General features: G+C 41.2%; 1 protein-coding gene across 1 annotated transcript in view; it reads left to right on the top strand.

Annotated features, from left to right (window-relative positions):
* The window catches only part of FAAH2 (fatty acid amide hydrolase 2), a 178,502-nt gene that overhangs the window by 39,891 nt on the left and 112,887 nt on the right, over window positions 1-25,724 (top strand). Inside the window, exons 2-3 of the mRNA XM_063432421.1 lie at window positions 14,871-15,090; window positions 15,195-15,404. Coding sequence (XP_063288491.1) covers window positions 14,871-15,090; window positions 15,195-15,404 — 430 coding nt within the window. The remainder of the gene's footprint in view (window positions 1-14,870; window positions 15,091-15,194; window positions 15,405-25,724) is intronic.

The following is a 25,724-nucleotide window of genomic DNA, read 5'->3' as shown; positions in this document are numbered from 1 at the left end:
TTAAGAAGAAGGATGGTACACTAAGACCTTGCATTGATTATCGAGGTTTGAACAAAATAACCATTAGAAATGCCTACCCAATTCCTTTGATTACCGAGCTCTTTGATCGTCTAAAAGGCTCCAAGATTTTCACCAAGTTAGATCTCAGAGGGGCGTATAACTTGGTGAGAATTCAGCAGGGACACGAGTGGATGACGGCGTTCAATACCCGTTATGGGCACTATGAATACACAGTAATGCCTTTTGGTCTCTGTAATGCACCGGCAGTATTTCAGGACCTGATCAATGAAGTTCTTAGGGAATTTCAACATGACTGCGTTATTGTATATCTGGATGATATACTTATACACTCTAGAGAGATTGAGACTCACCACAGACAAGTCAGAAGGGTATTGCGCAAGCTTCTTCAACATGGCCTGTACTGCAAATTGGAGAAATGCAGCTTTGACCAATCCCAGATAAACTTTCTTGGTTATGTGATTTCTGGGGAAGGGTTTAAGATGGACCCGGATAAGCTCCAGTCCATTTTGGATTGGCCTTTACCCAGGGGCCTCAAGGCCATTCAGAGGTTTATTGGATTCTCCAACTATTATAGGCGCTTCATTAAGGGATACTCTTCAATTATAGCTCCTATTACCAATATGACCAGACAGGGGGCTGACACTAAGAACTGGTCTACTGAAGCCCTTCTTGCCTTCAGAACACTCAAGGAACTGTTTGCCTCTGCACCAATTTTGGTTCACCCTGATACGACTCTGCCTTTCCTACTCGAGGTAGACGCCTCAGAGACAGGTGTAGGTGCTATCCTATCCCAAAGGTTAGGTGTGGATAAGCCCTTACATCCATGTGGTTTTTTTTCCAAGAAACTATCAGGTCCTGAGAGCAGATATGACATTGGTGACAGGGAACTACTAGCAGTTATCATGGCTTTAAAGGAGTGGAGACATTTATTGGAGGGCACCTTACATCCTGTTACTATTTTGACAGATCACAAGAACTTGTCCTATATTGGGGAGGCCAAGCGCTTGTCCTCCAGGCAAGCTTGTTGGTCTTTATTCCTCACTCATTTCAATTACGTGCTCACTTATAGACCTGGTTCTAAGAACTCTAAGGCCGATGCTTTGTCTCGCCAACATGAGCCTTCTACTATATCTGAGACGGTTTTGTCTTCTATAGTTACCAAGTGTAATATTATCGCCAACACGAGTCTCAGGATTCATTCTCCGTTGCTTGCCGAGATCATGAAGTTACAACATCTGGCTCCTAGACAGGGGTCCGGGGCACGGTACTTTGTTCCTCCTGAGTTGCAACGGGAACTATTAGAATGCTTTCACAACAGTAAGGTGGCTGGGCATCCTGGCATTCGCAAGACGTGTTCCCTAATATCTAAAGATTTCTGGTGGCCTTCATTACGTAAAGATATTGGGGATTTTGTTGAAGCATGTGAGGTCTGTATGAAGACTAAACGACCTCAGACACTTCCATGTGGGTTTTTGCATCCCTTGGAGATCCCCGAGAAACCATGGACCTGTTTGGCCATGGACTTCATTGTCGATTTACCTGCTTCTAAAAAACAGACTGTGATTCTCACGGTGGTTGACAGGTTTACTAAGATGGCACATTTCGTGCCCTTACCTAAACTTCCATCTTCTCCTGAATTGGCTGAGATATTCGCAAGAGAGATTTTTCGTTTACATGGGATACCTTCCGAAATTGTTTCCGATAGAGGTTCCCAATTTGTTTCCCGTTTTTGGAGATCATTCTGTTCTCAAATGGGTATCAAATTGAATTTCTCTTCTGCCTATCATCCTCAGTCTAACGGAGCTGCTGAACGCACCAACCAAAAAATTGAACAATATTTGCGTTGTTTTGTTTCCGAACACCAGGACGATTGGGTTGGTCTGATTCCTTGGGCAGAGTTTGCACACAACAATCTCGTTTGTGATTCTACTCGTTCTAGCCCCTTTTTCATGAATTATGGCTTTCATCCTTCCATTCTTCCCTCGGTTTCTCCTTCCCAAGGGGTACCGTCGGTTGATGTTCATGTTGCCAATTTGAGGAAGTTGTGGGATCAGATTCGACAAATTCTCCTACATAATTCCATGTTGTTCAAGAAACACGCTGATAAGCACAGAAGGGCGGCTCCGGTTTTTGTTCCAGGTGATAGGGTATGGTTGAGTACAAGAAACATTTGTTTAAAGGTTCCTTCTATGAAATTCGCTCCTCGTTACATTGGCCCTTACAGGGTTCTGACTCGAATTAACCCAGTTGCGTATCGCCTAGCTCTTCCAGCTGCCTTACGCATCCCTAACTCCTTTCATGTTTCCTTACTGAAACCGCTAGTCTGTAACAGATTTTCCTCCACTATATCCTCTCCTCGCTCTGTTCAGGTTGAGGGTCAGGAGGAGTATGAAATCAACTCCATCATCGATTCTCGAATCTCCCGGGGGAAGTTACAATATCTTATTGACTGGAAGGGATATGGTCCTGAGGAGAGGACTTGGGTACCTCAGGAGGATGTACATGCTCCTCGCCTCCGCAGGGCTTTTCACTCCCGTTTTCCATCTCGTCCCGATTCCTTCTGCCCGGTGGGCGTTTCTGAGAGGGGGGGTACTGTCAGGGTACCTGTAGTCTCTACCTCAGAGGAGGTGAGAGACTTAGACGTTTATCCTCCCAGAGGGGTTGTTTCTTCCGATCCACTTCCTTATATGACGCAACGCTCAGTAGTCGACGTCATGACGCCAACCCGGGTCGACCTGTCAGTCAAGTCCCGAGCACTAATCAGGACTCGTCGGGGGCGTGATTACCCTTTAGAATCAAGGTATAAGTAAGGCTTTCGGCATCTGCTCATTGCCCTGTCGTGGTTCTAGCCTGTCTAGTCACTCAGTGCTCTTGTATTCTAGTTGTCTCTTTGGTTCTGACCCGGCTTGTTTGTACTACCCTGTTTATCTCTGTTACCCTTTGACTCGGCTTGTCTCTCGCTTACCTGTCCTCTCGTTCCCTCGACCTCGGCTTGTCCCTAGACCATTCTCTACTTACTCCTTACGTTAAGTCCGGCCATTCTAAGGTCCGGTATACGTACCTACCACCTGTTTGTACTTTGCGTGTTGGATCCCTGTCCCGATCCTGACAGGGGCATAGTGTGTATAGGGGATGTTGTGAGTGTGTGCATTGGGGCTGTAGTGTGTGTGTTTAGGAAATGTAGTATGTGTTTGCTCACAAGGAATCTAGTGTGTGCATAGGCGATCCAGAGTGTGTATTTCAGGAATTTAGGTGCTGTGTGCGTGTTTGAAGGACCCAGAGTGTGTGTATAGGAGATCTAGTTAGTGTGTGTAGATGATTCAGAGTGTACAGTGCCTTGCAAAATCCCCCTTGACTTTTTACCTATTTTGTTATGTTACAGCCTGAAGTTCAATGTTTTATTAATCTGAATTTTATGTGATGGCTCAGAACACAATAGTCTAAGTTGGTGAAGTGAAATGAGAAAAATATATACATAAAACAATTTTTTAGAAATCGAAAACAGAAAATTGGCATGTGTATTCACCCCCTTTGTTATGAAGCCCATAAAAAGCTCTGGTGCAACCAATTACCTTCAGAAGCGACACATAATTAGTGAAATGATGTCCACCTGTGTGCAATCTAAGTGTCACATGATCTGTCATTACATATACACACCCCTTTTTTGAAAGGCCCCAGAGGCACCACTAGCCAAACACTGCCATGAAGACCAAGGAACTCTCCAAACAAGTAAGGGACAATGTAGTTGAGAAGTACAAGTCAGGGTTAGGTTATATATATATATATATATATATATAAAAAAAATTTTTTTATCCAAATCTTGATGATCTCCAGGAGCACCATCAAATTTATCATAACTAAATGGAAAGAACATGGCACAACAGCAAACCTGCCAAGAGACGGCCGCCCACCAAAACTCACGGACCGGGCAAGGAGGGCATTAATCAGAGAGGCAGCACAGAGCTAAGGTAACCTTGGAGGAGAGTTCCACAGCAGAGACTGGAGTATCTGTACATAGGACGACAATAAGCTGTACGCTCCATAGAGTTGGGCTTTATGGCAGAGTGGCCAGAAGAAAGCCATTACTTTCAGCAAAAAACAAAGTGGCATGTTTTGAGTTTGTATGGAGAAAGGTGCTCTGGTCTGATGAGACTAAAATTGAACTTTTCGGCCATCAAAGAAAGCGCTATGTCTGGCGCAAACACAACACATCACATCACCCACAGAACACCATCCCCACAGTGAAACATGGTAGTGGCAGCATCATGCTGTGGGGATGTTTTTCAGCAGCCGGGACTGGGAAACTGGTCAGAGTTGAGGGAAAGATGGATGGTGCTAAATACAGGGATATTCTTGAGCAAAACCTGTACCACTCTGTGCTAGGACAGAGGTTTACCTTCCAGCTGTCAGGATTACAAGCTGATCCAGCATGCAGTACTGTGTCACACCTAGGACTAAGGATAACGTATAACCGGACCTTAGAATGGCCGGTCTTTACGTCTCCAAGAACAGTCAAAATACTAGCCGAGGTCAAGGACACAGAATCAGAAACAAAGATGAGGGAAAGTCAAGGAGAAAGCCAAAAGCCAAAGTTAGATACCAGAAAATCAAGATCAGGAACGCACTCTCGGATAACCATTCGCATGAAACCACGACAGGGCACTGAGCAAGAGGAGAACTGGGCCTAAATACCCCTCCTGTGGATCTGATTGGCTGTAACCCCAAAGGCAATTACCAGGTTTCCATTTGCATGATTGCTGCTCAGCACAAACACTCCTGTGGATTTGATTGCTGCTCGGCACAACTTTTCCTGTCAGGACAGTAAGGTTGCTTGGCACAACTTTTCCTGTCAGGACAGTAAGGTTGCCTGGCACAACTTTTTCTGTCAGGACAGTAAATGCCATTAACCACATTTTATGTGTGGATGAATACGGTACACCAGCAGGACAATGAACCCAAACACACTGCTAAAGCAACACATGAGTGGTTTAAGGGGAAACATGTAAATGTGTTGGAATGGCCTAGTCAAAGCCCAGACCTCAATCCAATAGAAAATCTGTGGTCAGACTTAAAGATTGCTGTTTACAAGCGCAAACCATCCAACTTGAAGGAGCTGGAGCAGTTTTGCAAGGAGGAATGGGCAAAATTCCCAGTGGTAAGATGTGGCAAGCTCATAGAGACTTATCCAAAGCGACTTGGAGTTGTGATTGCCGCAAAAGGTGGCTCTACAAAGTATTGACTTTAGGTGGGTGAATAGTTATGCACATTGACTTTTTCTGTTATCTTGTCCTATTTGTTGTTTGCTTCACAATAAAAAAAAAATATATATATATTCAAAGTTGGGAGCATATTCTGTAAATTAAATGATGCAAATCCTCAAACAATCCATGTTAATTCCAGGTTGTGAAGCAACAAAACACAAAAAATGCCAAGGGGCCTGAATACTTTTGCAAGGCACTATATATAGGGATCTAGTGTGTGTGTCTATGTTTAGATGATCCAGTTGGGTAAAGGATCTTTTAGGTTTCTGGAATGGAATGTGTGTGAGGGGTGCAGTGAGTGTGTTAGGGTGTTAGAGACCAGGAACCAGACAGAGACAGAACATAGATGCAAAACACCTTTATTAAACAAATAGCAACAAATGAAATAAACCAAAAGCAAAGTCCAGGAGACAAGCAGGGGTCAAGCAACAAAGTGGCTAGTCAGACTAGCCGAAATCAGGAAAACGGAGAGCAGCAGACTCAGGAACAAGGCCAGAAGTCAGGAACCAGGAATACTCAGGAAACAGGAAGTCTTCTGGGAAATAGGAATCCACGCAAGGGGAAGGAGGTACTGGAACTTGCTGCTTATAGACTGCACTGCTTAGCAACAGGGTTGGCTACTAATCTGGTGAGTAACCGTGGAAAAGGTAATGAAGGAGCTGATAGTTAACAAGCAGCTGAATATCTCAGACACATATCGAAGGCACTTATAGGGTGAGAAAGCCGATTTCTGGTATATTCCCTTTCTCTGCTCCCCCGGACTTTCCCCCTCTTTCATCATTCTCCTAGGTTACAATTTTGACACTCTGACTGCCAGTTGCAACACAGTGTCTAGATTAACATCATTCTGCAACTACTTTAAAGCACTGTTATTTCATTTGAAATTCCTCATTTAAAGGACCACTCTAGTGCCAGGAAAGCATACTCGTTTTCCTGGCACTAGAGTGCCCTGAGGGTGCCCCCACCCTCAGGGACCCCCTCCCGCCCGGCTCTGGAAAGGGGAAAGGGGTAAAAACTTACCTTTTTCCAGCGCTGGGCGGAGAGATCTCCTCCTGCTCTCCTCCTCCGATCCTCCTCTTTTCCTCCCCGTCGGCTGAATGCGCACGCGCGGCAAGAGCTGCGCGCGCATTCAGCCGGTCACATAGGAAAGCATTCACAATGCTTTCCTATGGACGCTGGCGTGCTCTCACTGTGAAAATCACAGTGAGAAGCACGCAAGCGCCTCTAGCGGCTGTCAATGAGACAGCCACTAGAGGACATAGGGGGAAGGCTTAACCCATTCATAAACATAGCAGTTTCTCTGAAACTGCTATGTTTCTGAAAAAATGGGTTAACCCTAGAAGGACCTGGCACCCAGACCACTTCATTAAGCTGAAGTGGTCTGGGTGCCTAGAGTGGTCCTTTAATGCAGCACTGTAGCAGATTGGTCAGAGATACTAGTGGTCATCCAGCACTGTTGCACATTAGATAAAAACTCTGCTCACCTGGCCAGATATAGGGGCAGCGACATTGAGATTATTCTGCTTGGTTAGACATCTTCCACATTTATGTTTAACTCCTAGCAGGATTATTTAACCCCTTACCGCTGGGCCCGTCATGTGGTAAAGTTAACCCCAGATCGCTCTGACAGCAGGCTGTCAGAGCGAGCACATGTGCTGCAGGGACTCACGATCCGCTTCCCTGCTCTTCCGCATCCAGTGTGAAGTGCAGGGAGACGGATCAATGCTGATCTTCTCCCTGTGTTAAAAAAAAAGTTAAAGTAAAAATCCCACCCCCCTTTCCCCTGCGTTAATAAAATTAACCCCTTCCCTGCCAATTAATCACTGACTACAGTGATCAATTGGCAGGGACTACATTTTACTGTGATCAGATTTTTTTTTGTAACCCTCAGGGGTTAATTTTATTTTATTAATTAAATTAAATATAATAAAATTATATATTTAGTTATCTGGGTTAGGTGGAAGTTAGTGGGGAATTGGGGAATTGGTGTTACGCTAGCTAGGGTTTAAAAAAATAATAATAATTTTGTAATATAACCTTTTTAAAAAATTAAAAAAATATCCCACCCCCCTTTACCCAGTCCTTATAAAAATTAAACCCTTCCCTGCCAGTTGATCAAAATACAGATCACAGTATTATACTGTGATCCGATTATTTTTTTTATATTAATTTTAATATTTTAAAATTATATATTTTGCTAGCTGGGGTGGGTGGGAGTTATGGGAAATTGGGGAATTTACGGTTAGTGCTGTTTACTGCTAGTTAGGGGTTAACGCAGGGCTTGACAAATTTGTTTGGAATATAGGAGCCAGCTAAAAAAGTTAGGAGCCAGTCATTTTCAACGAGAAAGTGCAATTCTTAAAGGGACACTATAGTCACCAGAACCACTACAGCTTGATGTAGTTGTTCTGGTGTCTATAGCCTGTCCCTGCAGGCGTTTCAGTGTAAACACTGCCTTTTCTACGAAATGGCAGAGTTTACATTGCTGCTTAGTAACACCTCTGGTGAAAGTCACTCAGATGGCCACTAGAGAGTCCTGGGTCACTGCTGCACCACGTGCAGCACCCAGGTTCAGTGTCTCCAGGCGCTGAATGTTCCTCATAGAGATTGATTAATGTAATGCATCTCTATAAGGAGATGTAGATTGGTACATTTGCTGCACATGCACAAAATCATCCCAATGCTTTCCTAAGGGAAAGCATTGGCTTAGCTGAGATCATAAAGATTGATCATCTCAGCCATGGCTAAACTGGCACGGTGTGGGAAAATGGGAAGAAAGTTGAGTAAAAACACCTTCCCCATGCGATCGGAGGGGGCAGGTAACTAAACGCGCGCACACACTCTGACAGGGTCACATACACAATCACGCTGACAATAGGCTTGCACGCACATTCTTTGACAGTCTCACTCACACACACTCTGACAGACTCACACAGGCTTATACACACACTAACATTTTTGTTTTAATTGAAACCCACTCAGCTGAGTGGGTATTTCTCTGGGTCCAGTGGGGCTGCTCTCATCCTGTGTGCGAAGGAGCAGTACTCTGCCTGTACCTCCTCTTTGCTCCCTTGCGTTCTGTAATGATGCTGTCGCTGGAATGATGTCATATTACGGCTCCATCATTAGACAGCGCGAGGGAGCAGAGTACTGCTCCCTCACAATATTCCTCATGACGGCCGCCGTCAAAGCTCCCTCCCACACTAACTAGAGAGCTGTCAAATCCCAGATGCCAGGGTGTCATTTCTAGTAACCGTGGCGATCTGGCAACTGGGATTTGTCGAGCCCTGGGCTAACGGTAAAAAAAAAAGTTTATAAAAATGTTAAATCTGTAAAAAAAAAAAAGTTTTAAGAAAGTTTAGGTAAGTTTAAAAAAATGAATAAGCAAAAAAGTTTAAAAACGAATTTAAAAAAAAAACCTCATTACCACTACACATGGAACAAACTAGATACAAAATTATCCCATGCTAAGGTTCAAAATATGTCTTTTGAATTACCCCAGGGTGTATTCTTTAATAAATAGTATGTGTTTGAATAACCAACCAGCTAAACTACTCCAAAATGGAACATGGACACAGCGTAAAACTTCAAAGTTAGAAAAAAAACTGTAATGACTGTGTCTCAAATGTGCCCCTTCCATGTCCACTTATACCTGGCAAAGGTACATATTGGGGTATTGCGGTACACAGACAACATAGCTGAGAAACATATGAAGTATTATACAGTCGTAGCACGCATAAGGTTTGCAAATATATATTGTGCAAACTCACTTTGTGTGTCAAAAAGGCTTATTACCACTACACTTGGTACAAGCTAGCGGAAAAATTATCCCACGCTAAGGTTCAAAATATGCCTTTTTAAATACCCTGCGATGTCTTCTTTAAGAAATGGTATGCCTTTATGGTGTAGTTATAATATGTAGCCTGCTCAAGTGCTCCAAAGTGAGACACAGACGCATCAAAACCCTCCATGAAAATTCACACTTAAAAACCTGAACTTGTCATGTCTCTTTTACAGCACTGTAACTTCACAAAATATTGTCTAGGTCAGGGATAGTCAACCTGGTCCCTACCGCCAATTAGTAAAACTGTGAAACAAAATAATTTGTTGGTATTTTTTTTTTCACTTTTTTGGTATTTTTTTTTTATCCTTAATGAGAATGCATCTATGTATATGTGACATCAAATTAAAGCCCCATTTGATCTCTAAAAAATGATGTATATGTGTGTTGGTGCAATAAATGACAGAGATGCAAATTGCGTTTGATACAAACCGAAAAAAATGCAAAAAATGGCTTGTGTCCTTAAGCGTAAGACAAGCTTCTGAAGCTGTGTCCTTAAGGGGTTAAACAGCAGTCCACATTTATTTGCTAGTTATTAGTGTGTTTTTGCATTAATCTCTGCATCAAACTATTATTGAGATCTAACACCTCCACCCAGATACCAGGTGTCTTGTGCTTTTACAAGAGCATATGAAGGTGTCAGCCTGCAGCTGTTACATAGGCTATTTTAGTAAATATATTTATTCTTTTGTGTATCATTTTTTATTTGTACATTTTTTATTTATTTTGTCTGTGGTCAGTCTTGTTGTTATTATTATTATTATTATTATTATGATATTTATAGAGCGCCGTCAAATTCTGCAGCGCTTTACACTAGGTGGACGAACAGACATGTAGTTGTAACCAGACAAGTTGGACACACAGGAACAGAGGGGTTGAGGGCCCTGCTCAATGAGCTTACATGCTAGAGTGAGTGGAGTAAAATGACACAAAAGGTAAGGATAGTATTAGACTAGTAACAGTTGCAGAAGAGGAATCAGTTGGGAGCTATTAACAGTTTAATTGATACGCTTTTATAAAGAAGTGGGTTTTTAACGATTTTTTGAAGGAGTGGAGACTGGGTGAGCATCTAACTGAGGAGGGAAGCGAGTTCCACAAGAACGGTGCAGCCCTCGAGAAATCTTGAAGGCGAGCATCAGAGATGTGAGTACGGACAGAAGATAGACGTAAGTCTTCAGCAGATCGTAAGGGCCTAGACGGGACATACTAGTGTATAAGGGAGGATAGATAGGTGGGAGCAGCATTATGTAGACATTTGAAAGCAAGAACCAGAATTTTAAATTGAGCTCTATATTTTATAGGAAGCCAATGTAGGGACTGACAGAAGGGTGAGGCATGGGAGGTGCCGACGGACAGGAAGATGAGCCTTGCCGCCGCATTCATTATGGACTGTAACGGCGCAAGTTGGGAGCACGTAAGACCACTGAGAAGCGGATTACAGTAGTCAAGGCGAGAAAAGACAGTGGAATGGACCAACACCTTAGTCGCATCTGGCGTTAAGTAGGGGCGGATGCGCACAATGTTTTTGAGTTGGAAATTACAGGATTTGGCAATAGATTGAACATGAGGCTTGAAGGAGAGGTCGGAGTCAAAGAGAACACCTAGGCAGCGAGCCTGCGTGGTGGAGCTGGTGGTAGCACCGTTGACTTGGAGGGAGACAGACACAGGAGTAACAACACTTGAGGGAGGAAAGACCAGAATTTCAGTTTTGGTCAAGTTTAGTTTAAGGAAGTGGGCAGCCATCCAGTTAGAAATAGCAGAGAGGCAGTCAGAGACACTAGTCAAGACGGATGGGGAGAGATCAGGAGAGGACAGGTAGATTTGCGTGTCATCTGCATAGAAATGATATTGGAAGCCAAAGGAACTAATGAGTTTACCAAGGGAGGCAGTATAGATGGAGAACAGTAGGGGACCAAGGACTGAACCTTGGGGGACACCAACAGAGAGGAGTTGGGGAGAAGAAGCAGAGCCAGAGAAAGAAACACTGAAAGAGCGCTGGGAGAGGTAGGAGGAGCACCAGGAGAGAGCAATATTTTGTAGACCGATATTGCAGAGGATGAGAAGAAGCTGTTGATGATCAACAGTGTCAAAAGCTGCAGACAGGTCAAAGAGACCTGTTCCTTTTAGTCCATTCTATGGACTTTTTATCTTACTGTTTAAATGTTAAGTTTTATATAAATGAATTAGGATTTAGGATCTGGTTCTGTCCAGTGCTTTATTCCTTTCTGTTCCTTTTTTGTACATTTACACTGGGGTTAACCTCCAATAGGAGGGTATGCAACTCTAGGCTCCACTTGCTCTCTTCTTCTTCTTCTTTTCTTATTTAATAATAATTGTAAAGGCTCTGGAAAATACATAAAGATCCCAAACGGGGCTGGTGTGCTAAATGCACATTTCAAGTATGGTGAATGAGGAGCATATCGATCTGTTAAACAGACCGTGCTCCTAAAGCATATTGGCCTCAAATTGAAACATATCAAAGTAAAGCACACATTAACAGCAAGAAAACCCAAATAGGCTTGTCCTCTGCCATAAGGAGGTGGGTGAAAAACCACTCCATATTAAGGATACTATGTGTTTACTTCAAATTACTAAACTTCTTGCATAAGAAAGATATAATGCAAGGAGAGCATTATATTGTGTAAGATACACTGGGTTGTCTACATTTGCTAATGTGTGCTAATGTTCATGGAGTAATTTGAATTTGTAAGATACTAATATGTCATCAATTTTCTATTTAAAAAAAACAAACAAAAAACTGTAATGGACTGGTCACTCAATGCTCTTTTCTATGTTGTCATTTAGTTTCAAAAGCCACTAAATGCTAAAATGGGTTTTGCCAATGCTAGTGATAAGTGTCTGTTTCCGTACTAGAAAGCTTATTTATTGAAGTGAGAGTTGCCGGCAGGGCCGGACTGGCCCACCGGGAACTTGCCGGGAATTTAAAATGAATTCAAGGATAATTTTAAAATGTAAAGAAAAATGAGAAAAAAAAATCCAAGCCAATTCTAGGGTCTCAGATTTTAAAATCACTTTGAATTCTTATCCATTTTTACTTTAGAGAATAACCTTGTTCATGTCCTATGGGAAAGCATTAAATTGACTGGGATCATAAAGTTTGATGATCTCAGCCAAGGGGGCTGAGCATGGACAGTACCAGCCGTGAACGGACCCAAGCAGTGCTGGAAGAAAGTGAGCTAAACAAAGTTAGTCCTATAGTGTCAGGAATATACATTTATATTCCTGACACTGAAGTGTTCATTTAAACCCTAAACCTAATTGCAAAGCATATCACATCAATAAAAAAACAAAGCAAAATGCTATAGAGGAGTTCAGAATATATATTTTTGTCTTGGTATAGTGCGCATGCTTTTGAAATGAAGTTTTTTAAAAATCAAGAACGAACATGAAAAGTTAAGGTAACAGCTAGGACTCACATAGATCAATACACCTACTAAACATGTGTTTGTATATGCACGTCAACCATAATGTGCACGTAAAGCAGTTAGGAAAGCAATATAAAGAAACCTAATGCATAATTAATACCTTTCGACAAAAGTGCATATCATATAACTACCGGTATTATTTTTGTATTGAGTATTGCAATGAATCATACATAAAACATAACATGTGTAAGCATCATGAAGTTAAATATTAGGACTGGTCCTAGAAAGAGCAAAAGGCTGATGATATGACGTAACTAAAAATGAATGGGTTATGGCTATAAGATACATCATATAGATAAGGTTATGGCTATCCTTCACATTGGCACACATACAGTATTACAAAGTAGAATGATTTTGCAGTAATCATATTATGCATTGACAAAAACATGTTGGCTAAGTGAAAAAAAAACAGGATAATACTTGCTGTTCGTGATAATAACAACAGATACAGTGCCTTGCAAAAGTATTCACCCCCCTTTGCATTTTTCGTGTTTTGTTGCCTCACAACTGGAATTAAAATGGTTTGTTTGAGGATTTGCATCATTTAATTTACAGAACATGCCCACAACTTTTTAATTTTTTTTTATTGTGAAGCAAAATAACAGAAAAAGTTAATGTGCATAACTATTCACCCCCCTAAAGTCAATACTTTGTAGAGCCACCTTTTGCGGCAATCACAGCTCCAAGTCACTTTGGATAAGTCTCTATGAGCTTGCCATATCTTACCACTGGGATTTTTGCCCATTCCTCCTTGCAAAGCTGCTCCATCTCCTTTAAGTTTGCGCTTGTAAACAGCAATCTTCAAGTCTGACCACAGATTTTCTATTGGATTGAGGTCTGGGCTTTGACTAGGCCATTCCAACACATTTACATGTTTCCCCTTAAACCACTCAAGTGTTGCTTTAGCAGTGTGTTTGGGGTCATTGTCCTGCTGGAAGGTGAACCTCTGTCCTAGCCTCAAATCACGCACAGAGTTTGCTGTTGTGGTATGTTCTTCCATTTGGTTATGATAGATTTGATGGTGCTCCTGGGGATCACCAAAGATTTGGATATTTTTTTTATAACCTAACCATGACTTGTATTTCTCAACAACATTGTCCCTTACTTGTTTAGAGAGTTCCTTGGTCTTCGTGGCAGTGTTTGGTTAGGGGTGCCTCTTGCTTAGGTGTTGCAGCCTCTAGGGCCTTTCAAAAAAGGTGTGTATATGTAATGACAGATCATGTGACACTTAGATTGCACACAGGTGGACATAATTTCACTAATTATGTGACTTCTGAAGATAATTGGTTGCACCAGGGCATGGATCAGTTTCGCACCGGGGCTCCATTGGTTATGTGTACGCCGCTGGACACACAAAAACACTTACTCACAGGCACACACACTGACTGACAGACATATACACTGACAGACACTCATAGACACAAATGTACTTTAAATGAAACTCACAGACACACACTTACTTGCAGACACACAGACACTGATTCTTACACACTCACACATTATTGTTATTTTTTTATATTGATTTAAGATAGAGAGCTGGAGTGAATCCTCTCGGTCAGGATCAGTGAGGATACTTTTCCTGTGGGTATAGTGGAGCTGCTATGATCCTTTCTGCTATTCTTGGTCTGCTCCCTAGTGTGCCATTTAGTGATGCTCAGAGCAAGAAGAGTTCAGCCCCTGACCGCCGACTCCAATCTGCACAGCTTCCCGCCTCATGGGGGTACTAAGGTGGTCAGCCGACTCGCCTATGGGTCTCCCCATGACACATTGCATCTCTTAAAGTTGCCGGAGAGTTTGGAGGCAGCGCCCTGGAAAGTGCTGTCCATGGCTTATATCTTGTTAGCCTTGCGATAGGTACAGCGCTGGATTAAAGTAAATCAAACTCTTTGATTTGTTAAACCACAAAACAAACAAATATAGCAATATTATAGGATAGTAATAAATACAATGTAATAAATCAGAAACACTTGGAAAATAGCCAGGGGAATGCTCAGAATGTTGTGGGTAACTGGATGCAAGGTAGGTTCAAAACACAAGGTGAAGAGAGAGAGACTTTTGTCCAGTTTATATATTTTTCTTGTTTTATGATGGCTGGCAGACTGGAAACAGGTAATGCCTCTGCAGTTATATCTGCATGAGAAGGGCAGCTATATGTAACATTATCATTATTATTGCCATTTATATAGTGCCAACATATTATGCAGTGTTTGAAATTGTTTGAATCACTGTATCACAATGTTATATGATGTATCTTTTTTGTCATTTTATTATATACCAATTTTTTGTTTATTTGTTGTCTAGCTTAGAAGCAGTGTCCTTGTACAGACCTTTATATCCAGAATCCAGCAGGTGAATACAGTGCTCAATGCTGTGGTGTGTGAAAGATTTGATGATGCTCTTCAAGAGGCCAGGAGTGTTGATGATATGTTGTCTTCAGGGACAGAAGATAAGGAAACTCTCAGACACAAATACCCTCTCCTTGGTATTCCATTTACTGTTAAAGAAGCCTTTGCTCTGCAAGGTGAGCTCTAGTTCTCTTCATTGTAGGGGATAATTGTGGAGCAAAATATATAACTCATGGGTCTATTCTATGTGTTTAACATACATATACCATCTTATTTTCAGGCATGCCACAGAGTTCTGGGCTTCTTTCTCGAAGTTCATTTTTCCCAGAGACGGATGCAGTGGTTGTTTCTCGTTTAAAGAGAGCTGGAGCAATTCCCTTAGGTGTCACTAATTGCAGTGAACTGTGTATGTGGTACGAGTCAAGCAACAACGTTTATGGAAGGACTCGGAATCCATACAACCCTCAGCATATTGTTGGGGGCAGCTCTGGTAAGTCAATGTGAAAACGTGGGAAAAAATTGGAATGTGTAATTTATTGCAATTTTAGGATAAATGGAAGAGAAACTTTTACTGAACCTGAAGTGGCTGGTGCCAATGCACCATTTATACATTTTATATTGTTTGGTCTAAATAAATAGCTGTGTTTTTGTATGGTCAGTTTATGTTTTCTTTTTGTTTAATTTTTTTTAACATGCTTTGCAGTCAGGGATTCCTTTAGAAGTTGTGACTTTCCGCATATACCCCTTACATTGGAAATTGGGGGAATGCCCTAACCTGCACTCTCAAACATACACAGATAAACTCATAGACGCATACAGATTCCCAGATATATCCACATGTGGATACACTCTTTCAGACACACAGATACACACTCAAAGGAATGCATTCCTAAACAAACATAGTGGCATAAATTTGTAGTTATACACAGATAAACCTAAGTATTTACACACAGGTATACATTATTGGATACACCAAAGGAAACCATATCCATCTCGACCTCAGATATCCATTCCCCTTGGTAATTTTGTAGCCCACCTCTACACTTTTTCTAGTGCCATAATATCCTTCTTTTAAAAAGGTGCCCTAAATTGCACTGCAAATTCAAGGCTTGGTCTTATCACTGATTTATAAACCTGCAAAATTATATTTTCGTCCAAAGAATTAATACCCATTGTTATGCATGACAATGCCTTCCTGGCCTTAGCAACTGCTGATTTACATTGGAGATTGTGTAGTTTTTTGTCTATCTCAATTTCTTAAACCCAAATGTTGTTTTCACTAACACACACAAGGGTGCCCAAAAGGTAGATCCCCAGATGTTTTAAAACTACTGTTATGGATAGAAATTAATGTGGGTAAAATGTCTATTTACTTTGTATATCTGTATTTAGTATTTACTCAAAATGGCTGCTAGAGCACCCCCTCCCATCGACTGAACACCTTGTGTAACAAGATGGCGTCTACATCCGTAGTAAAATCCCGAGATGATGGCGACATCACACTTTGGAGGGAGTGCATTAGATAAGACACTATGTTTTAGATCAAACCAAGTGTTTGTTTGAGTATCTGCCCCTGTCCAGATTGCTAAAAATAGAATGCGTGCACGCTGAAGTAAATCACACTGACACAAGTTCAGATAAATGAAAAACTCTGGAATGTTTAATCAGGGGGGCGGCAAGCCCCTTATAAAGGCAGAAATACATCATATGCAAAATGCAAGATAACAGAGAGAATACATCTTTAATTGGTCAAGTGTTAAGTGTCTTATCTAATGCACTTCCTCCACAGTGTGATGTCCCCATCATCTCGGGATTTTACTCCGGATGGAGACACCATCTTGTTACACGAGGTGTTCAGTCGATGGGAGGGGGTGCTCTAGCAGCCATTTTTAATAAATACTGAATGCAGGTATACAAAGTAAATAGACATTTTACCTACATTCATTTCTATCCATAACACTACAACTTACATGATGTCTTGTCATTCTAAAGACATGCAAAGACACACAAAGCATCATGGGAGTTGTAGTTCTATAACATCTGGGGATCTAATTTTTGGGTACCCCTGATTTTAGGGTGTCAGTTGCTTATGCATTCTTCACTCCAAAGTGCATAACATTGCATTTAACTACATTAAATTATATCTGTTCTTTTAGTGCCCAGTCCCTTAATCTATCTAAATCCCTCTGCAGCAAAGTCATATTCTGCTTACATAAAATTACCTTACCTAGCCTTTTGTAATCTCCAATACTGACACATGACTTTCAACATCTATTTCAGATTCATATCTAAATAGGTTGAATAGAAGGGGTCCCAGCACAGGGACACCACTTTTATTCAGCTTGAACATTTACCATTAATGACAACTCTTTGTACTCTATCTTTATGCTTATTGTCTACCTTTTAATTTGAAATTAACCTATTGTGGGAACTGTTCCGATCGCCATGGCAAGATCCAAGTAAATCACATCCATTACAATACCCGGATCTATACTTCTACTTACTTATTTTTATAAAGCTTTTAATATTGGTTTAAAAGGATCTATTTTTCATAAAGCCATGCTTATTTCTGCTAATAACATTGTTGTAACCAGTTAATCCCTGATATTATGCCATAATAACCTTTCAAATACACTCCCAGTGACAGAAGTTTAACCCCTTAGTGACCAGACCGTTTTTTAATTTTCTTACCGTTAAGGACCAGTGCTCTTTTTACATTTTTGCAGTGTTTGTGTTTAGCTTTAATTTTCCTCTTACTCATTTACTGTATCCGCACATATTATATACCGTTTTTCTCGAGATTAAATGATCTTTCTAAAGATACCATTATTTTCATCATATTGAGATGAAGCCTGTAGTTGCAAAACCTCCTAGTTGGTGGTTAACCTCTGTAGATAAATATACAAAAAAGGAGAATTGGAGGATGCAGCATAAAACAAATGGGAAAGGAATACTAAATTGTGCAATAATTGATATTAAAACTTAATAGGTCTAATAAAAAGTCCAACTAATGGGGACTAACAAGAACTGGTCAAAAAAAAAGAAATAGAAACAACAAATAATACTACAATAAAAGGACACAAATAATAGATAAGAAAAAAATGAATATGTATAATGTAATGGCTATAATAGTCACTAGTGGAAGTAGTAAACGAACGCCCTAATGGAGTTCTCAGAAGAACACTAAATAGTGGAAAAATGTGTAATGTCGTCAGATAACTTTCACAGTTGAGATGCAAAGATATGTATAGATGAACACATACTACACACTAGCACGGTAATATAATATGGACTACTGTGTCCAAGGTCCCTTGTAGCCTGCGCTCAAAAATATAGGAGTATAGTATGCTAACCAATCTTAATATTGAGTAGTATCAATAATGCAACGATTGTTGTGACAGTATGTATCTATACTCGATCTCAGCACTTGAATAATGTGCAAAAGTATTGTAAGTTGAATCACTCCAATATTAAGTACAATAAAATGTTGCAATAGTTGTTGCACATACTATCATAAAATAGTTGCAAAGTTCTATGGTCGGTCTTTCCCCCTGCGTGTGGAAATGCAGTGGCAGGATATCTGTAGTATAACTGCACACCATTAATAGGAATGGTACGAGTGGGGGAATACAAATATACATGAAAAGGGTAAATAAGAAAATAGACTAATTAGCCCTATTGTGCCTTCGAGGGCACTCCTTACTGCAACTCAAAACTTGCCCTATATTATCCTGTATCATAGGTATAGCCACCACCCCAGAGAATAGTAGAATGGTAACAAACCTAGTATTATCATTATAGGAGATACTGCACTGAGACACTGCAATAGCATGCAGCTATTAAATGCTCAAAGGACCGTTTGTTGTAAAGATAAGTAACTAGTAGTCTGAATGAACAAAGTTCCTAATGAGCCTGGTAGCAGCTCGTTGGTAAGATACTAGTGATAGCAGAGGTGCCCCAGACGCGCGTTTCGCTTATTCAGCTCAACAGAGGGAAAACCAGAATAAACTGTTGCCGGTTTAAAAAGGAGATACTGCAATCTAATTGGATCGGCCACATTTGAATGCACCAGTGGGCTGTCAGTGCACCGGGAGTTGTAATTTTGATAATGAATGGGAAGGAGATCGTGAAAACACAGAGGAGGGAGAGTAGAAACCAATCCACAGAACTGTGCACAGTCAAACACAGTATAATGTGTATAATTTATGGGTATAACTAAATACCCGATTATGGTATGATGGCATCGTGAAAACCGAGAAATAAATAAAGCATGAGAATAAAATGAAAAATAAAATAAAAATAATAAAGAGTATGGCTAAACTTAATAAAAAAGCGTACAGATTGTGTTGCCTACTAGAAATAATGTATATAAATCTTATACACTAAAGTAATTATCACTGGGTTCGAATAGTTAGTTCCAAGAAACTTGCTAAGAATATAGCTGAAAGCATCGCCACTAGATGCTGAACATGTATGAAATATATAAATAAGTTGTTATTGCGAGAAGTTTTCTCTGTATATATAGAACAGTGTATGTTGGCTAAAGTATAATCCAGAAATGGATGCAAAGTTTAAGTTTGTCATGACAATGATACACAAATTCAAAGATAATGGGAGACAAAAAAGAAAAGTGCAGTTTAGTCAGGAAGTCTCTCCGAGTATGGTATCATGATGTCTTAAAAATAATAACAGCTTGCTTGATGCATGGATGTACCAGCAGATAGAAGAACAGAATTTTATAATTAGCCGCGATAGTGTGCCAGTTGTGTGAGCTGTGATAATACTATTTTGACAATTCAATTGTCCGTAATTGTGATACCCAGACATAATGTATATACATAGAGAAGATATCGATAATTTTAATTAAATAAATTTTCAACAGATATGGCAATAATCATAATCACAGTATGTCCTCTGTGTAAGCTGTAATGATACTATTTTGCCGGTTCCATTGTTACAAATGGTGATACATATACAGATTCTAAGAAGGCAGGTGGCCACGAGTATTTGCACGTACATACTTAAGCCAGATACTAGATGAGTGATGAATGGCACAGTAGAATTCGATTAACGCTAAGGTGAAAGTGAGCAAACATGCCGATATAATCACTTAAATATGAAGTTAATACTATAATATAATAGATGGTTACTAGCCACAAAAAGATAATAACCGTTGGCTAAAAGGTGGAATCGATCTAGTATAGGTTTTAAGTTCAGAAGTTAGAACTAATTGTTGAAAGTTGAACTTCCGACAACAGTTAGCGTCATAAAGATCAAGAGGTGTCTTAGTGGTAATTATAGTAAGATTACCTGCAATCCAAAGACAAAGTGTGAATGTTATCCATGAATAAAGGGAGTGAAATTAAACTCCTCGTTTAAACCTCGATGTACCAATGTTTGAAACTAATGTATCCATTTGGACTCTTGTCTTTGTAGTTTTAAAATAAACCTTTCTGGAATTCAGGGTGATTAGTTCAAGAGCCTGAAATTTAAGGTTAGAGACATCACTATTACGTACTTGCCTAATATGGTTGGCTACTGGAGTGATGTTATTTAAATTGGTAACTGTATTGACATGCTGTTGGTAGGTTTTTCCCACGTACTGTATCCCACAGCTGCAGGTATCGACATAGACTATTTTTGTAGAGCTACAGTTAATAAATTGTTTAATAGGAAATTGTTCTTTAGTTTGTGTACATTCAACCATTTTAGATGGTTTTACAAAATCACTTGCCTTACAGTGACCGCACCTATATACTCCTTTGGTAGTGGTAAGCCAAGTTTTAGGTGCTGTTTCAGGTTCCATGTGGCTATGTACCAAGATGTCTCTTAAATTTCTGGTTCTGCGAGCTGTAATGCTCAGAAGTGGTGATAGATGGTTTTCTAAGTCACCGTTATGTCTTGGTTTATGATTGGCCAATGGTCCGAATAGATTTGTTTGATTGGGTCCCATAATCGATCAAATGTACCGTTACAGTGCATTGTTTGTTGCTCTTTTTAGTACTTTGTTTGGATAACCTTGGAATTTAAAGCATTTTCCTTGGCTTCTCTAAAAAAGAAGACTCCTCATTAGAGCAGTTTCTTCTTGCTCGAAGATATTAAGTAAGTTGTTAGTTGAGGCAGTCCTTCTAAACAGTTCCGTGTCAACTTTGCCAGAAAGATTTTAAGATCCAGAAATTCCAACTCTTTATTATCAATTACATGGGTTAATTTTAGCCTTATAAGTCTGTACAAATTCTTCAAACATACTTATAGGGCCTGTCCAGAGTAGGACGTCGTCAATGTATCTATACCAGTGAAGGATGAAGTCACCATAATTTGTTGCAATGTCCTGATTTAAAATAGTCTCCTCCCACCACCCAAGATAGAGGTTGGAGTAGCTCAGGGCACAAGCTGTGCCCATGGCTGTGCCCCTTATATGTAGATAGTCAATCCCATTAAATACAAAATAATAATGTGTTAGTACAACATGGAGTAATTCCAGAATGAATCCTTTTTGAGAGCGTATCAGATTTATTTAAAAAATATGAGGTTGCTTTCAAACCAATCTCATGGGGAATATTGTTGTAGAGGGACACAGTATCTAGGCTAGCCAGTAGGGTAAATGGTTGGACTATAAGGTCTTCCAAGATCAGCAATACCTGCTTTGTGTCTTGAACATAGGATGCTAGCCTGGTGACATAAGGATGTAAGAGTTTTTCAATTAATGTACTTGCATTTTCGGTCAAAGAGCTATCGCCAGATACTATGGGTCTCCCCGGTGGTTGTTGTCTATTTTTGTGGCAAGTGTTGGAGTGTAGTTGGGCAGTATATATTTTAATTCTTCATTGGTAATTACATTACCCTCAAGTGCTCGATTAAGGACCTGTTTAAATTTGTCCATGAATCTCATGGTTAGATCTTTAGAAAGTTTTTCGTAGCAGGAAAAGTCCGTTGGGTGGTCCATGCACATGGAAATGTACATGTCACGATTGAGGAGGACTGTGTTCTCTCCTTTGTCAGAAGGCTTTATAAAGATACTTTTATTATTGCAGAATTCCCTTAGGGCTCTTTGTTCGTTGAAGGATAAGTTATGTTTCTGTGTGTCAGGTATCAGTAATTTTTCAATCTTGTCGGTAGTCATATATACTTGTAGTGTGAATTTTTATATATATATATATATATATATATATATATATATATATATATATATATGCCAGGGTTACAAACTGTCCAAATGGATAATTTTATTTACACGCCGGCCCGCTCCTTGCGTCCAAAATGGTGCTGACATCCCCAGTCTCCTCTTGCTTCAGTGGGGAGCCCGTGACTTTTGCCAAAATTGGCGGAGACCTGAAGCGTATGGTCGCCTTTATGGTTACCAAGGAAGACCTATAGCAAGTGTCTTCCACCCTCCATGCTGCTTTGAAATCTGAAGTCCAGAACTAAAGGCGGACTTTGCGGTGCATGATGCCCTTAACTACTGTAGAGCAGCGCTCGGAGGCCATCAAGATACAGGCCAGAGCCATGGATACAGCCATCCAACAGCAAGGCTCCCTAATATTGGCCATGCGGCGGCAACTTGCCGCCATGGCAATATCAGGATCCATGGAATACCTGAGGGTGAAGGGAAAAACGTTGAGGAAATACTCACCCAGCTTTTCCGCATGATTCTATGTGAGGAAGCTCCAGAACGTTTCCGCTTTGAAAGGGCCCGCCAAGCTCTCAGGCCGCGGAATGCTGATGGGGCTCCGCGAGACATAGTCTGCTGCTTGCACTCCTTCCCCTAAGGAGCAAATAATGTGGAAAGCTTGATCCCGCTCTCACTGGACCTAGAGAGGATCCGAAGTAGCCCTCAACAATGACCTGTCACCAATGACAATGCCAAGCGGGCCCTCCGACCAGTGACTATCACCTTGCGGGAAAGGAACATCCCCTACAAGTGGGCTTCCCCTTTAGCATCACCGTCCGACATTGTAACGAGTGGATTTCAGCACTGAGTCCGGAGGATATACCTACGTTCCTGCAAAGGCTGGAGTTACCCCCATCATGATCCAAAACTGGATGCTACACCCTTTGGAGCTAAGACCACAACCACAGAGAGTTCCCTGTCACCGCGGTAGGGTGACAATCAGAAAAGGATGGCGACTGGAGCGGGCCTACCAGGTTGGAGACCGGACCTATCCCAGTCTGAGGAGTGAGAGCCCGCACCACAAGTTCTAAAGACTGAGCCCCACGCGGATGTTGCTGCCCATCGAGGACCGAAACACCGCCTCTTCGACCTCCAAACCCAGCTAAGTAACTCACTGCAGCACATAGGCTACCCAAGTCTCCTCTGTTTGTCGTGGTTGCCGACAGGAAGCAGGCACAGGGGGACTCTCTTGGATAAGGGATCAAGTCTCCACACAGACTGTCATACGCACATCATCGCGGGTACCTCACTTGTAACAGGATTGGGGAGGACACTTGGACTCTTACATCTACCGGTATGGAACACTAATAGGCCATTGACTCTAGCACGGGTGTATTATCAAGGTGGTTGCTGCAGTACGTGGTGCCAACATACCTGTTCTGTGGCTGTCCACTCTTCCTCCCCCCGGGGGAGTGTGGAACAGGACGGTACGCTCCCGCGGGCATGCAGAGCAGTTTTCACACACCCTCATTTAGTCCGGAACTTCCAGCTGCTGGTTGGGGTTGTATTAGTGTATCGAGATATAATGTGACAGGCTGATACCCTGGAGTGGGAGATGGGACTGGCAATCATAAATAGAGGTATGCGTGGAATTTGACTTCCCGTCAGGTTGTACATGCTGAGTGAGCAATTTAGACTATGCACGGCCAGAGGGATCTCTATACACACAATTTATAATGAGGCCTACTTCCAAACCATAGAACTGCAGCCGCACGCACGACCAGAAGGTGGGACCCAACAGGGGAAAAGGCGAATAAGTGACCATGCGCCAGGGGGAAACATACAACACTAAAGGAAACATAGAGGAGGAGGAGCGGGAGGAGGGGGGGATAGAGCCCTAAAAAGAGGAACACATGGTACACCAGTAAGGGGAGGGGATGTGTATAAAAAGTTAAACGGGGGAAATTAAAAAATAAATACGTTCTGGGGGGAGGGAGTGTGGTTGGAGGGATGCACACAGTGGGCGGGCGACATCTGTGGGGGCTCGATGTACCATGCTCAAGGTCAGAAGTTCACATGATTCTGGGGCCTAAGAGAGTGCAAAATACACATACCCCTAATCAATTATGCACATTCTTCACTTCTGGGTCAGATGACCTTGGTAGAAAGGCTCAGATACATCCGAAACCTCACAAGGTGGTTGGGACCTAACTTAATGTTGCATTTTTGTTTGAACTACAGTTTACTTCACAGTTATGAAACTAGTTAATATACTCAACTGATAACCATCCACCTGGGACTAGGCGCGCTTCCTATTCCTAACTGTGTGAACAATTGTAACTATGGAGAGCAAGCGAGGACCCGACTAGGGTGTACCGTGGTTGGGAACTGCACTTATTGCTTTCGTAGTCACATGGATCCCCTAGATTATGCGAGGTTATTTTTATTGTTAGAGTTACTTACTCACCCTCTTTCTCCTGGAGGTCGTGGTAGCGGCTCTTATACGGAATGAGTGACCAGAGTAATTCGCTGGGTTAAGACCTAACCTTACCAATAGCATCCCAACGTAAAGCATACATTTTTTATTTATTTATTTATTACTGGCATTTATAAAGCGGCAACAAATTCTGCAGCACTGTACAATTGGGGAAAAGACAAACACAATAAGAACAGACCGATACAACTGGTAGAGGACCCTGTCTGTGAGCTTACAAGCTACTAGTATAAATCTACTAGTTGTCAGGGTATTGCAGTGTTGAGCAAGCAGAGGTTGGTCTGGAGAACCTTGAATGGAGGTTAGGTATGTATCCAGAATTTTGACGGAGAACTATTGATTTTCGGTTGGGTAATAAGGGATTTTAACTGTCTGACCCATTCTGCTAGTTTTGGTATGGTTTAGGGATAGTACATAATTGTCGTGTGTCTTTACAAGGTGAGCTCTTTTGATAAAGTCGGAGGAGTTAGCGTTTGTGGCAGTGAATTCTCTTGGCTGGAAAAGGCCAGATAAATGGCGGTTTTTATGACATGATTTGTTTGTGTTTCGAACGGTGAGGTATCTATGAGATCCGAAAGGGACTGAAACCGTTGATCGTGTATGGGTAATCTAGAAGGTGTAGGAATAGGGCTGGAATCTTTAATACCTTTTAATATTACGTAATTTAATCTGATAGGATGAAAGAAAACTGTGTTTGTTAGGCCATAAGGTGAGTATATGGTGTTGTATGTCGGTTAAGTATATTTATTAAAGATAGTCTTAAGTGAAGGTGGCAAAAGGAAATGAAAGCGACCATTGTCTCTATGAAAAACGTATGTACAATATTGAACTCTAGCAAGAACCTGTTAAAAACGTGGAAAGCAATATCATAAGCTTTTTTAGTATTGGCAGAAAGTGCTAGCTGTGAGAAGTGACGACTGTGAGCTAATAACTTATCTAATCCATAATCATGTCTTGCCACAGTGGTGCCGGGGTAGCAATTTAGATCGAGATAAGTGATCAGCTGCAATATTAAGAACAACTTGAATATGTTCACTTACCAATAAAAAATTGTGCGTAGCTGCTAGGCATGTCAATTTCCTCATAAAGCGCATGATGGTCGGGGATGCGGGGCATCCTTTGTTAACAATGTGGCATGTAGCCATATTATCGGAAAAACACCTTACCATTTTACCAGTCCAGTATGCGCCCCATTTTACTGCAGC

Source organism: Pelobates fuscus, chromosome 9 (assembly GCF_036172605.1).
Source record: "Pelobates fuscus isolate aPelFus1 chromosome 9, aPelFus1.pri, whole genome shotgun sequence".
In the NCBI taxonomy this organism is placed as follows: Eukaryota; Metazoa; Chordata; class Amphibia; order Anura; family Pelobatidae; genus Pelobates; species Pelobates fuscus.
Note: the sequence above shows the minus strand (reverse complement) of the source record. Positions and strands in the feature narration are given on the sequence as shown.